Source organism: Martes martes (assembly GCF_963455335.1).
Source record: "Martes martes genome assembly, chromosome: 16".
NCBI classification, from domain to species: Eukaryota; Metazoa; Chordata; class Mammalia; order Carnivora; family Mustelidae; genus Martes; species Martes martes.
In genome coordinates this window covers 3,450,980-3,464,385 of record NC_137904.1, presented here as the reverse complement: position 1 = coordinate 3,464,385, position 13,406 = coordinate 3,450,980, and the positions used below count along the sequence as shown (strand labels likewise).

The 13,406-nt window shown below is 58.1% G+C and overlaps 1 protein-coding gene across 1 annotated transcript in view; it reads right to left on the bottom strand.

Annotated features, from left to right (window-relative positions):
• The window catches only part of NTN1 (netrin 1), a 62,935-nt gene that overhangs the window by 44,531 nt on the left and 4,998 nt on the right, over positions 1 to 13,406 (bottom strand). Inside the window, exon 2 of the mRNA XM_080826700.1 lies at positions 10,789 to 10,977. Within this exon, the coding sequence (XP_080682826.1) occupies positions 10,789 to 10,977 (189 nt within the window). The remainder of the gene's footprint in view (positions 1 to 10,788; positions 10,978 to 13,406) is intronic.

The window sequence follows — 13,406 nt, the reverse complement described above, 5'->3', positions numbered from 1 at the left end:
GCAGTAAGGACCTGCTCTCTCAGGGCATCATGGAGACCCTCACCCTCCCCGGACGGCCCCCTCTGCACTTCTCGGTCCAGAAGGAGACATCCCTGCTTGCCAGGCTTGCCGGGCTTTCTGTTTCCCAGGCACGAAATGTAATCCCAGCAGACTCGCGGGGCGCTCATTCTCGATTCCAAGCAACAGAGCCACAAAAGCAAGGACCTTCCTCCCAAAACCCACACACAGGGAAAGCCCAAGTGATGTCCTCTGTGCGAAGAAGGGTGAGCTTCGAGGTTTGGGGACAAGAGACAGGTGACCATGCCCCACCGTGGGTTCCTCTGCAGCCTGGGGTGAGACAAGCATCTGGCCAAGGGAGTCTGAGCCCACCAGTTACAAAGGAGGCCCCGGGCCCCTGCTCTTAGGGAGAGAAAGCCGAAGGGATTGCGCTGTATTTGCTCAGCCCGGAAACACACCCAGACACACACACAGATTCCTCCCAACTTACGTTCACATGGACATGCCTAGACCCACACAGATACAAACACACAGACTCCTCTCCCCTTTCCGCACAGGCTCACCTGGGACCCCAGTGGGCAGGGCAGTGGAGGGGCGGGGCCAAGCAGGGGTATGGGGGGATGTGGATGAGGAGGGAGTGCAGGTCTTCCCCACCCCCCACCCCCCCCCCCCCCCAGGGCAAGGGGTCTGGTGAGAGGCTGAGGAGAGAGCCTCCCTAATCCTTCTGAGAACGCGGTCTGGGGCAGAGCGCCTCCCGCCACGGGAAGGCCAGCTGGCGACTCCCATTTCCCCGGAAGCGAGCCACTTCTGGAGGAGGTCAATCCCTTCTGCGGCAGGTCACCCCGTGTGCATAGGGCAGGCAGCACCTGGTCACGGGAACCGATCTACCCGAGGGTTTTTCCATAAAGAGGAAGGTGAGAGCGGACGGAAGCCCGGGGCCCTGAGAAGACGGCCGGGTTAGGTTTCTCACGCATGCGGGGGGCTGGAGTGCCTCCCAGTGTGGAGGGGAGCCCGGGCCATCTCTGCTCTAGGCCATCAGTCAGGGACAGCCAGCTCAGGGCACACAGACGGTTTCTGGGAGAGGCGTTGGTACACCCAGGTCCGGGCCCATCCTGCCAGGACCACTGTGTGACTCTGGGTTAGTGCCTCGCTCTCTCTGGACCACAGGTGGCTCTGCCACCTTAACAGTCCAATGCTTGGTGTCTATGGCTTCAAGGCCCCTGGCAGCACCCCCAACCCCTCCTCACCCCACACTGCTGGAGGTCACTGCAGTCCTGGCCCAAGGGACACGCTGCCTGGTGCACCAGGCCTTCTATCCACTCCCAGAGCCCTGGCAAAGCTGACCGGAAAGGCAGACAGTCCCGATCCCAGGCTGCTTGTCCCCGAGCACTGCCTCTCCCAGCGTCTCCCGAAGCCCCCTGTCCTGGGTCCCGAAAGGCTCCCGGCCCCCATTAGGAGAGGATGCATGTCTGAGGCCGGCCTTATCCACTGCAGCCCACACAGATTTCCTGCACCTTATCAGGAGATCTGGCTGCTTTTCCCGCACACCTGGCTCCAGGACGCCCCGCCCCAGGGGTCAGGCAGGACCCTCCAGGGGACATCCCTGCAGAGGAGACGGGAGCTGGCTTGGCACCCAGACCCCCTGGAGCTGCTCCAGGACGGAGGGGGGACTTAGAACAATCACAACACTGACCCTGACTTCAGAGGCCATCACAGCTCACACACGTATACATCTTGTGCTAAGCCTGGGCCCAGCATCTTCTTCCCTAGGCCCACCGTTGGCCTTGCGAAAAGGAAGACTATCAGCCTGGGGGTCCCGATCACGCTGTCAGTGATCGTCGCTGCTCCCCGGAGCTGACCAGGCCGCCTGGGGCCCAAAAGCCAGGTCTGGTTCGGGTGTTGGGTGAGGGGGGAATGGTCTTCTCTGCTCTGGTGAGACTGGTCTGTGCGCCTGGCTGCCATCCACAACGAAGGTAAAAGCAGGCGGGGCCCTCGGTGTGGGCCAGGCTGAGCTCCAGCTGCTGTGGGAGGTCAGGTAGGGAGGAGGGAAGAGGGGAGGGTAGGATAAAGGAAGAAGGAGGAGGAGTAGGAAAGAGGAGGAAGGCGAAGAAGGGGAGGAGGGAGGGAGGGAGGACCATCAGGAGGAGGAGGAGGGCTGGAGCATGTCAGTGCAGGTGAGGGCAGTGCACAGAGACAGAAGGATTCAGTGCCCTCAAAGAAAACCAGGCTCAGATCCGAAGGGTTCCCATGTCTTTTGTATGTGTGTTGGGCTTCTTAAGAGAAGCCCCGGGAGACCCCCTCACCTAGAGGTGGTGCTGGGGGAGGACACAGAGGACACATGTTGGGCACTAAGCGGTGTCCAAGAACATGCTTTTTCTCCACTCCCCAAAAGGGGGTGAGGAGGACTGGCCATCAAGAAGAGAAACATGGAAACTGACTGAGGTTGCTGGGGTGCTCCAGAATGGAGGGGACCTGAGGCAAGGTGGCAGACCGGTGGGGTCGGGCTCGGGGACACAGGCAGGAGGAGGAGCAAAGGGGGACTGACCCGAGTGGGACTGGTTGCCAAGTAAGCTCAGAGCTGTGAGTAACATGAGATGGCAAGCAAGAGGGCCAAAGACAGGCTGTCAGAGAGCCCTATGGAAAACTTCTCACCAGCACCATCGTCGTTTCACTCGCAGGGAGCAACAGCACTATTTCGGCTGTACCGTCTTACGGGTTTTATCACACGTGTAGATTCCTGGAACCACCATGCCAATCAGGATGTAGAATATTCCAGCTCTCCCAGGAAGTCCCTCAGGCTCGTCTGCGGCCAGCACCCCCACCCCAAATCCTGGGGACCACAGATCTGTTCTGTCCCTCTAGCTTCCCCTTTTCAGAACATCGTGTTCTGGGACTGTCCAGTATGTACGATGTATGGATGCTCCATATGGAATTTCCGGGCCTGGCCTCCTTTACTCAGCCAAACGCATCTGAGACGTGTCCCAGCTGCTGCGTCAATCAACTGCTCATTCATTTTCATGGCCCAGGAGTGCTCCACGGTACACAGACGGCAAGGTTTTACAGCAGATCTACATTTAACTTTATGAGAAACTGCAAAACTGTCTTCCAAAGTGGCTTTGCCGTTTTGAATTCCCCCCAGCGGTGTATGAGAGTTCCAGTCATTACATAGCCTCGCTGATGCCTGGAATTGGCAGTACTATGTGTTTTTGACATTCTAATAGGTGTACAACGGTATCTCATGGTTTTAATCTGTATTTCTCCAATGACTAATGACGGTTTATGTATTAAATTGCCGCCTGTGCTTCTTTGGTTAAGTACCTGTTCAAGTATGTCGCCCATTTCTAACTGAGTGGTCTGTTTTCTTACTGATGAATTTTGAGAGTTCTTCACGTATTGTGAATCACGGCCTTTGTCCGGTATGTGATGTGGGAACATTTTCTCCCATCCGTGGCACATCCTATAGAAGGAGCATCTTAAAAAGTAAGCCAGATCCATCACTCTAGTCTCTCCTCTCCTGACGGCACCCCCCCACCATGGCTTTCAATGCTGTTGGAATGGGGTCCTCCTCCTGTCCACGCTCCCAGGAACTGCTCCCCAACCACCTCAGCTCCCTTTCCTGCTTCTGGACGCTGCTACTGCACACTCCTCAGCTTCCTCCTGCTTTTCATATCCCAGGTCTCGCCTCAAATGTTCTGTCCTCAGAGAGGTCGTCCCTGGCCACCTGGCAGAGGGGCTCCGCCCCCCACCATGTCACCCTCTCCTACCACCCTGTGTATTTCCTCTGCATGACTCACCACAATCTATACAATCTTCTACTTACTTTTTCTCCTTTCTCCACCATTGACCTCCCTCCAGAAAGCAAGCTCCAAGGGATCGTGTCTGCCTTGGTCAGCACTGGATCCACCCCTCTGCTGCATGCAGCAGGTGCTCAATAATTGCGCTGTCAGTGCACAAAATCAGGCCAAATTCCCTCCTCGGAGGGAAGAAGTAGGGCAGCAGGAAAGGTAATCCCCTCACATCCTAGATCATCAGCAACCTCCATGCGCAACACTCCCCACTCCTAAATTCTGCACACTCACGAGGGAGGATAATTTATGTCCGCAAATTATGCACAAACTGCACCTCAGCGCTCTGTCTGTGTCCACCTCCTCTGCGGCTATGCTTTCCTTTCTCCCAGCAGTTGCTAGCAAGGCACAAAAGAATAAATGTTTCAAGTTGCACTACCTCACCTCTCCCCTGCCCCACTTGGATCAAGGTGCAGACAGCAGGAAGTGGAAGGGGAGGGGAGTCCCATAATCCCAAGCTGGGTTATTTGACCCTCCGTGATCTAGTTAACCATAGCCTTCCTGCACCTGATTTACAGCAGAGGCAGAAGGCATGGGTCCTACAGATGGTTCCCAGAGAGAGACAGAGAAGGGGAGAGACAGCGCGCCTGTGCGTGTGTGTGTGTGTGCGTGCATGTGCACGTGTGTCTGTGCATGTATGTGTGTCCAAGCACACTGGCCTGGGGGAGGTGATGGGGGCTGGACGGCAGCTCAGTGAGGAGGCACCAGAGCACCTGGGTCCCCGTGTAGCAGGGCAGTGGGGACCAACATGGACCTTGCATCCTGCTCCCGACCCCATGCGGGCCAGGAACCCCCAGGAGGCTGCCAGGCCGTTCTCAGTAGCACTTTTACATGTACATTTACACGCACACAGCCCATCCCACCTCTCCCCTCAGCGTTTCCACAAGCAGCTGCTGGGCACACAACGCTGCTGTGCACCCCATGTGTCATTTTTGCTCCCAAAGCACGTCCATCCCTGACAGCGAGCGTCCAACAGCATTACGGCAGACACTGGGGCGGAGCCCTTCCAGCGGGCAGGGCCGGTTCCCCCATGCACCCCGGCTCACTGAAGGCACTAAGGCGATCAGATAGTCTCTGCTCTGTGTGCGAGCTGGCCACCGCAGGCGGCTCTGGTTAGTGGATCTTCTCCTGCTTGGACAAAGAATCCTAACCGCTACCAGGCACAGGGTGCGTGTGCCGTGTGTCTGGGACGTCTTCTACGCCGTCTCATGTACTCGACGCCCCCAAGTAAAATGCGTTCCGTTAACTGAGGCAGCTCAGAGATCCGAGGGCTTTTCTTCTCAACAGTAGGGCCCCGTGGGCCCCCCACGAATGTCCGAGCAGAAACGGGAGCAGAATGGGTGACCCGTGGGGGGGTGGCAGGGGCAACTGGCCAGGGTACCAGGGAAATGGGACACAGAGCTGAGCCGGAAAGACCCCGTTGTAGGAGCAGGGCACTCGTGTGGGTCGTGGGAACGGGGACGCTCCCAGAGCAACATCACCTGCACTCCATTTCCCGGTTCTGCCGGCTCTTCCAAGCTCCAGGGTCACAAATTCCACCGAAGCAGGACACTGTCCCACTGTTATCGGGGACCCGTAAAATTCTGAAGATTTGAAAAGAGCACGCAGGCCGTGGAATGTGGAAGCTGGCCGGGATTCAGAGGCCATAAATCTGAACACGATTTCACAGATGAGGATACTGAGGTCTAGGGAGGTCACGTGACTTGCCGGATGCTCCACAGGCTTTGAACCTGGAGCCAAATCCGGAGATCGGGGGTTCTGACCCCCACGGTCCCCGGGAACAGGGGAAGGATGCGCCAACAGAGACCACAGTTGGAGTCGGCTCTTGCATGGGGGAACTTCCTCTCCTGATTTTCCCTTGCCCGTGAGTGCTGGGCCGTCTCAGCCCCCCGAAAGAGCCCACTCCTCGGCTCAGGGGCTCTGTCCTCTAACCTGGGAGCTGCCGTGGCCACTGAGCGCCTTCCTCCCTAAGAGGACCACGCTTTACCCTGCACTCCCAACAGGGTCACAGACCAGAAATAAATGTCACACGGGACCCACAGAACAAAGGGCATTCCTGAGGTTTTTTAGGTTTTTGTGGGCTGCCTGGACATCACCTGAGAGTCAGGAAGGAGTCCCAGCTTCCTGGCTGCGATGTCACTAATCCCTCAAATGAGACAGAGACAAACCATGAAACAAAACTGAGGGTTGCTGGAGGGGAGGGGAGTGGGGAGATGGGGTAGCAGGGTGATGGGCATTAAGGAGGGCACGTGATGTGATGAGCACCGGGTGTTTTTTTTTTTTAAAGGTTTTATTTATCTATTTGACAGAGAGAAAGAGAGTGAGCACAAGCAGGGGGAGCGCCAAGTAGAGAAAGAAGGAGAAGCAGGCTCCCCGTGGAGCAGGAAGCCCGATGCGATGCGGGGCTCCATCCCAGAATCCTGGGATCATGACCTGAGCTGAAGGTAGATGCTTAACCGACTGAGCCACCCATAAAACCCATAAAACACTGGGTTTTACACACAACTGACATATTACTGAACTCTACATCTGAAACTAATGATACACTGTATGTTGACTAACTGAATTTAAATTTTAAAAAATGTTAGAATTAAAAGGAACTTTGAAAATTAAAAAATAATAAACCCTCAAATGATCCAATCTGGCTTGCACGCATCGTCATGCGTGGGCATGCGCGCGCGCGCGCACACACACACACACCCCCCATCTAGCTGCGATAACCATCCAATCCCGTGCCTCCCTCCTGACACTAAATCATCAGGATACACCAGCTAAGCTCCCAGCCTTGCCTGGCAAAATTTAATTTTTTAAAAAATGTTAAACAATCCCGTCCCACTCGATTTTCATCAAGAGAGCCTTAAAAAAACATTTAAATTCATCGATAATAAATCCCGCCCCTCCCCCGCGAGCATCACCAGCACAGCTCCCGGGTCTCACTCCTTATTCTCCAGTGCTCGGGTCTTATCTGGACTCATTCATTAAGATGGGATCTCTGGAGGGGGGGGGGTGGTCAGATTTTCAAATCTCCGGGCAATTCCAAAGTGCAGCCAAGAGCAACAACAACTTAGAGAGACTATACCAAGGATGCCCTTTAGTGAAGGTCAAGAATCAAGGCTGAGAAAGACATGGGGAGACCCACGCAGTGGCCAGGTGGCCGAGGGGGCGGGCCCAGGTGGCCAGTTCCTCCCCGAGCTCTGGCAGAGCTGCCATTAGAAATGGGGGTGGCTGGAAGTCTCAGGTGTGCACCGGCCAAGACGGCGAGGACCGGTGCGTGCCTGGGCCCCGCGACCGCCCAAGCACCCGGACACCTTCGCGGCGGTCTGCATTTCGGCCACACCGACTGTGGCCTCGAAGGGTGGAGGCGGGCAGGGCAGGACGACCCGTGAAGGAAGCTGCCCGGAGAGATGGGACGCAGGCCCTTTGTGCGGGGGCGTTTGCGAGACGCGGGGGTTCATTTCTTAACTCTCATTGCGATTCGGTTCACGGGAGACTCCCGGAATGTCTTTATCCATCACAGATGGTTTGGGAAGATGATAAATTAATATCGTTCAAATAGAGACACGGCTGGAACGGTCCAACGGCAGTGTCTTCTTTGCCGGCTCGAAAGAAAAAAGAGCCCCCGAGTCCATAAAGAAGAGAAATGGTAAACAAAACCGCCTCTCTTTTGACAGATTCCAGGATGAGTATCCTTCACAAACCATTCTGCGGAGAAAAGGGAGAGATTCATCTCCTCTGACTTTGTATGGGACAACAGCCCGCGCCATAATGAGGTCTTCCCAGTGGTGTGAAATTACGCTGAATAGCGGCGGGCTGCAGCCGCCTGTGTCCCCGGGCATGTTTATTATGGCCCTTTGTATGCACCAGCCTGGCCAGCCCCGGTTTGGTTCTAAACCAGGGGAGGGGAGAAAGAACCCAACGAATCTGTTGCTATGAAACTTCCCCAATGGGGGGACCGCACAGTAACGTTCGGAATCTGATCCCCTTGCTCCAAGCTGCTCCTGCCCGGGTCCACCCCTGCTCTAACGTGAGCGAGGTCCGGAGCCCAGCCAATCACCAGCAGGGCCTGGGTGGCCTCAGCCCCCTGCCTGGGGCTCCTCCCGGGCCCTGGGAAGTCAAGGGTAAAGAGGGCCCCAGGGGCCATTCCCAAGCAGCCTCGGGTCAGCAGCCTCTGCCAGTTGTCCCAGTTCCCCAGTGAAATGTCCCCACGACAGAGCAAGCAAGTCCACAACCGGAGGCTACAGTGGGGCTCCCCGCGGTCAGCCCCAGGAGGCCGGGGCCGCACGCTACCGCTGCGTGTGGCTCATCATGCCGGGGCCAAATGCTTCCAGCAAAGGAGCCGTTTCCTCAAATCGACCCACCCCGGGAAGACAAGACGCTGGACAGGACAGACAAACGGATGGACGGATGGACTCCGTGAGGGTAGGGTGGGGACAGCGACTGCCGTCTGAAAACCTCAAGGGTACACAGCCCTCCCTGCTGGGGTCTGACCTCCCGCAGCTGGTCGCCCCCCTCCACGAGGCCCCCAAATGTAGGGTCTCCATTGCGTGGGGAATGTCCCATGGGGAACAGAGGATTCAGAGTTCCCACTGGTCCTGAGGGGCTGACACCAGACAAAAGAGAGCAAAGGGGAAAGATCTAGAACTTTCCGCACCGGCGAACCGGCAGGACCGTTCAGGTCACATTCCTCCTGTTCGCTGATCAGAGAACAGATCGTTCAGGCAGTGTCCTTCCTCGCCAATCAGGTGGCAGGATCCCTGAAGCACTGTCTTTCCCCACCAGGGAGGAGGGACCGTGGAGTCCTGCCCCCGCCCGCCACATTTCCCCTGACAAGACACGCAGGCGTCCTTCCGCACAGAATCTGCCCTCACATCTCTCTCTTCCCTCAACCTCTTCACTCAAGGGCCCACTACGGCTGAGGGCAGCTGCTGTCCAAGGCTCCGAGGGACCAGAGAGCCACCAAGGCCAGCCACAGCGTTCGAAATAAGAAGACAGGACCGCACCTGCGTCTGCCTGCTCCTGTCCCGCCTGGGAACCAGCAGAGTGGCAGAGCCCCAGAGGACAACGTGCAGGTTCCTAGGACCTGGTGGCTTCCCGACATCTCAGCCTGAGCCAGGAGAGGCCGCAGGTGGCTCTCCGGCCTCCCTGCATGCAACAGAGGAGAGGGAGGGGAGGTGAATGGTGAGATGACCGAGGCTCCGCTCCCTCCTGCCTCTCCAGGGGACAGGTCTTTCCTGCTCTGAGGGCACATGACCAAGGCCCTTCCGCGCACAGCTGAGACCCCCTCAACCACGGGCACAGGGCTGCCCACCTGAGTGGCCCGTGCTGATTAAAATTCCCCTGCCAAATCCCCAAGAAATCTATGTGCGACCGTTGTTTACAAGTCCTTGGCTTTGATTTCTTCTGTAAAGGGAAGACGACAGGCGAAGGAGGGCCTGGACACCTTCCAAGTTTGGTCTCTGAAAACCCAAAGGCCCCTCTCTCCCCGGTCATGCTCCTGCTCGTGCCTTCTGGCCACCGGAGGCATTTCTGGGTCCCTTCGCTTCAGGCCACCTTCTCGGTGGGTCCGTGCTCCAAGTCTCCCGGGGGAGTCTCACCTTGATTCGCTGGTTTGGGATGTGGAAATAGCCAGGCCACCTTTAGGGGTTAACTTCTCTTGACAACCACCAGAGGCAGCCTTAGGTCCACAGATCTGGGAGGACAGCTCGCTTGTGTCCCGGGAGTCACCCACGATTCATCCCCGCTCCTGTGGAAACGAAGGAGCTCCTCCTGGAGGAGACAGGCTGGGAACCTGTTCCGTTTGGGCGGAAAGAATTCTCCACCAGCAGGGCCGGCTTCGTGGGCCCGGTTGGTGGCGGCTCTGCTTGCTGCCATTTTAAAAAATTCTTAGCAATTCCTCTAAAAGAAGCCCCATGTTGTCATTCTGCGCTGGGCGGACCCACGGAGCCGGTGGTCCGCACGCGTGTCGGACATCTGGCGGATTTCCGGATAAGACGGGTTTCTGGAATGCGGCTGCTCATCTGAGTCTGACCCTGACATGGTTTGGGTCTTGCTCATGTCAGGGTCTACACGGGTCTGTCTCAGGACCCCGATCACGCCGGATGGTGGCCCCAAGAGCCCTCGGAGAGAAATCTCTTCTTGGGAACCCAGGCTCATGGCAAAGCCCCGGCTCCAGGGCCTCAAGTTTTAGACGGGGGCAGCCCCGGCTCCTGGAATTCCCAAAAGCAAATGTGGTGTGGGGGGACCCCCAGGACTCCCCGCCAACAATAGCACTGAGTTCCTGGCATTTGACAGCTCTGAGTTATCTGACCATTGCTTCATTTTTGTTGGGGGTTGAGGGACGTGGTTAGAGAAAACACAACACCAGAAAGGGAGAGCATTCGGGCTCGCTGCCGTGAATGCGAAGTCTCCGTCTCCCTTTAATTTTTTTGTCCTCAGAAGGAAAGCTGTTTGCAGGTGGATTAAATGTTCCTTCTGAGACCCTGCCCCCGAAGCCGCCGACCTCACCGCGACCGTGACCGTGTGTGTCTGTGTGAGTGCCGGGAGGCCCGGGGAGGGGCCGGGGCGCACACACATCCAAAGAAATACGTCTGCGTGGTTCGGGTAAGAGAGGGCCCTTTGTGCGGCCGGTAAGCCCGGTGAACATGACCCCCGCCCCCTGGTATGCAGCACACCTGCGCCGGGAGGAGCAGCCTTGTTTTTGGCCGGGGGCGGGGCCCTGCACCCTCGCGGGGCTCACACCTTCTCCTTTCTTCTCCTTGGGGCCATGTCTCCACCGCCCCTTTGTTCCGGCTTACACCCCCAAATACCTGGGAGGCCGTGTGTGCACGCGTGCGTACATGTGAGCGAGCGAGCGACGCGGTCCCGGTCGAGGCCGGTGTGCACGGGGACAAGGAAGGACAGAGGAGAGGACAGGAGGACCAGTTCCCGAGGCCCCGCCCCTGCCTACCTTTGCAGGCCTTGCGGTGGGTGATGGGCTTGTCCATGTCGCGGTAGTAGCCCTCCCTGCAGTAGTGGCAGTGGCGGCCGGCCGTGTTGTGGCGGCAGTTCAGACAGACGCCCCCGCTCTTGCGACCCGACAGCTTGTACAGCTCCATGTTGAAGCGGCAGCGCCGGGCGTGCAGGTTACAGTTGCAGGCTGCGGGAGGCAGGGAGAGGCGTCAGGGCGGGGGCGAGGGAGGGACTGTCCCCGGATTCTCCCCCAGCTCCGCTGCTGGACCGCAGGAGGGACTGTCCCCGGCCTCCCCCCAGATCCGCTGCTGGACCGCAGGAGGGACTGTCCCCAGCCTCCCCCCAGATCCGCTGCTGGACCGCAGGAGGGACTGTCCCCAGGTTCTCCCCGAGCTCCGCTGCTGGACCGCAGGAGGGACCGTCCCCGGCCTCCCCCCAGCTCCGCTGCTGGACCGCAGGAGGGACTGTCCCCAGGTTCTCCCCCAGCTCCGCTGCTGGACCGCAGGAGGGACTGTCCCCAGGTTCTCCCCCAGCTCCGCTGCTGGACCGCAGGAGGGACTGTCCCCGGCCTCCCCCCAGCTCCGCTGCTGGACCACAATCCTTCCCTGGGGGCTCCTCCTTGGCTCCCCTGTTTGCATCCAGAAGGACCCACCAGCCACCCCACCACACCCGAACCACAGGCAAGTCCCCTGCTTTCTTCTCATGTGGAGACTGTTCATTTCCATCCACCAGGCTGCTGGCCCCCCATCCCCATCACACACACAGACACACACACACCCCTTAAAATTGGGAGCTGGGGCGGCCATCCTCCTCGTGCCCCAATCCTACTGGCGAGGGGCCGGTGGTGTCCGTCCTCCCCATTCATACGCGGAGGCCCTCACCCAGCTGCTGAGAACAGCCTGTGTTTGGGGACGTGGCCTTTCCAGAGCTGATTACATCAAAACGAGGCTCCGAGGGTGGGCTGTCCTCCAATCTGACAGGACACCTTATGAGAAGAGGCAGTTTGCACACACAGGGGCGCGCACACACAGAGGAGAGGGGGTCTGCTAGCCAAGCAGAGAGGCCCGGGAAGGAACCAACTCTGCCGACACCTTGACCTTGACTTCCAGCCTCCAGAACCAAGAGAAACACGTGTGTACCGGCTGAGCCTCCAGCCTGAGGTCTCCGGACACGGCGGTGAGCAGACTCCGGCATTATTTCCAGGGCGTTCTGCTCTGCGGGAGCACACTGCCCCCGCCCTCCCGAGCTCCGGCCACCAGACTGTCCCCGCCGCCTGCGGCTGTCCCACAAGCCACGGAGGGCTCAGGGGCCGCCTGCACTGGGGTTTCCTTCCCGCCTTCCCCTCGGGCACCCTCCCATCTGGTTTCCCTCCTGCCGGCTTCTGCTTCCCTTCCCACGGCCACCAGAGCACAATTCTGGGCTCCAGTCTGAGGATGTCGGTCACCAGCTGAAAGTGTTTCCGTGGCCCTCCCGTTTTTTCCCCCGGGTAAAATCTCAATCAGTTGTCACACCCGCGGGGCTCCGAACAAGCTGGTCCTGCTTCTCCCCAGCCACTCTCCACAGCTCTGCTCACCCTACCCCCACCCCGCTCGGAGGCTCCAGTGGTCCCCCACTTTTTTCAGTTTCTAGAGCACACCACGGGTGAGGACCCCTCGCCTGCCCCCCTCCATGGCTCGGAGGACTCTCTTCTCCCCAGAACCCACCTCATCTGCTCGCGCACTCCTTATCCTCCACGCCTTGGTGTCAACGTCTGTCCCGGACCCACCTTCCTTCCACCCCCCACCCCCACTCGGGGCATCCCACGCGGCCCCCTCAGAACCACCCCGTGTTGCCCGTGACCTGCTCCTGTGGGCTCCGACCTCTAGGCTAACTCAGCTTCCCTCTGGTCTACTCCGGCTCCCTCCTCGGCACGCTTTGCCTGCTTTTGTGCTAAGTTTGTTTCGAATCCCATTTTATGGAATGTCTAAAGAAATGCTCAGTGCCTTTTGTCACTTGATAAACAAAAGCAGAGAAGCGGGGGGGGAACGCACTCAGATTTGCAGCAACCACGGTGAACACAGGGGTCGTCCCTTGCAGACTTTCACTGACGTTTGCTCAGCTGTGGAGCTGTCATACTTTCCTACGGACCTGGATCACACTCGTGCATCACCCTCTGTGGCCTATTTTCCCAAAATCATGAACATCTTTGAATGCCAGATATTGTTCTGCATGACTGAGAGAGGCCATCTCGTCTCCCCTGTGTACGTGTGCGTGTAACGGGCTCTTTGGAATCCCCAGTGGGTGCATTTCAAAGCGGGGCCTCCCCCAGGGGGTTGAGCAGTCGGGTTGTTCCGGGTTTGTGACTATAACACACAACGCCGGCGGTGACCAGCTTTGGACCTGCGCATCTGTGCTCTGCTCTGACGGCCACTGCTCCGGGAGTTTCTCAAGACGGCATGCCTAGGGTAGTTGCTGGATCCACATGGTTTTAACTAAAGATCCAAACTGCCCAATTGCCCTGGAGAAAGTCGGTCCTAGCTTTCAGTCCCTCCCAGCAGGATCTGAGAGCTACTGTCTCACCACACCTTTGGAAGGAAACAGCATTACCCCCTTTGTTATCGGTATTCTTTATTTTTC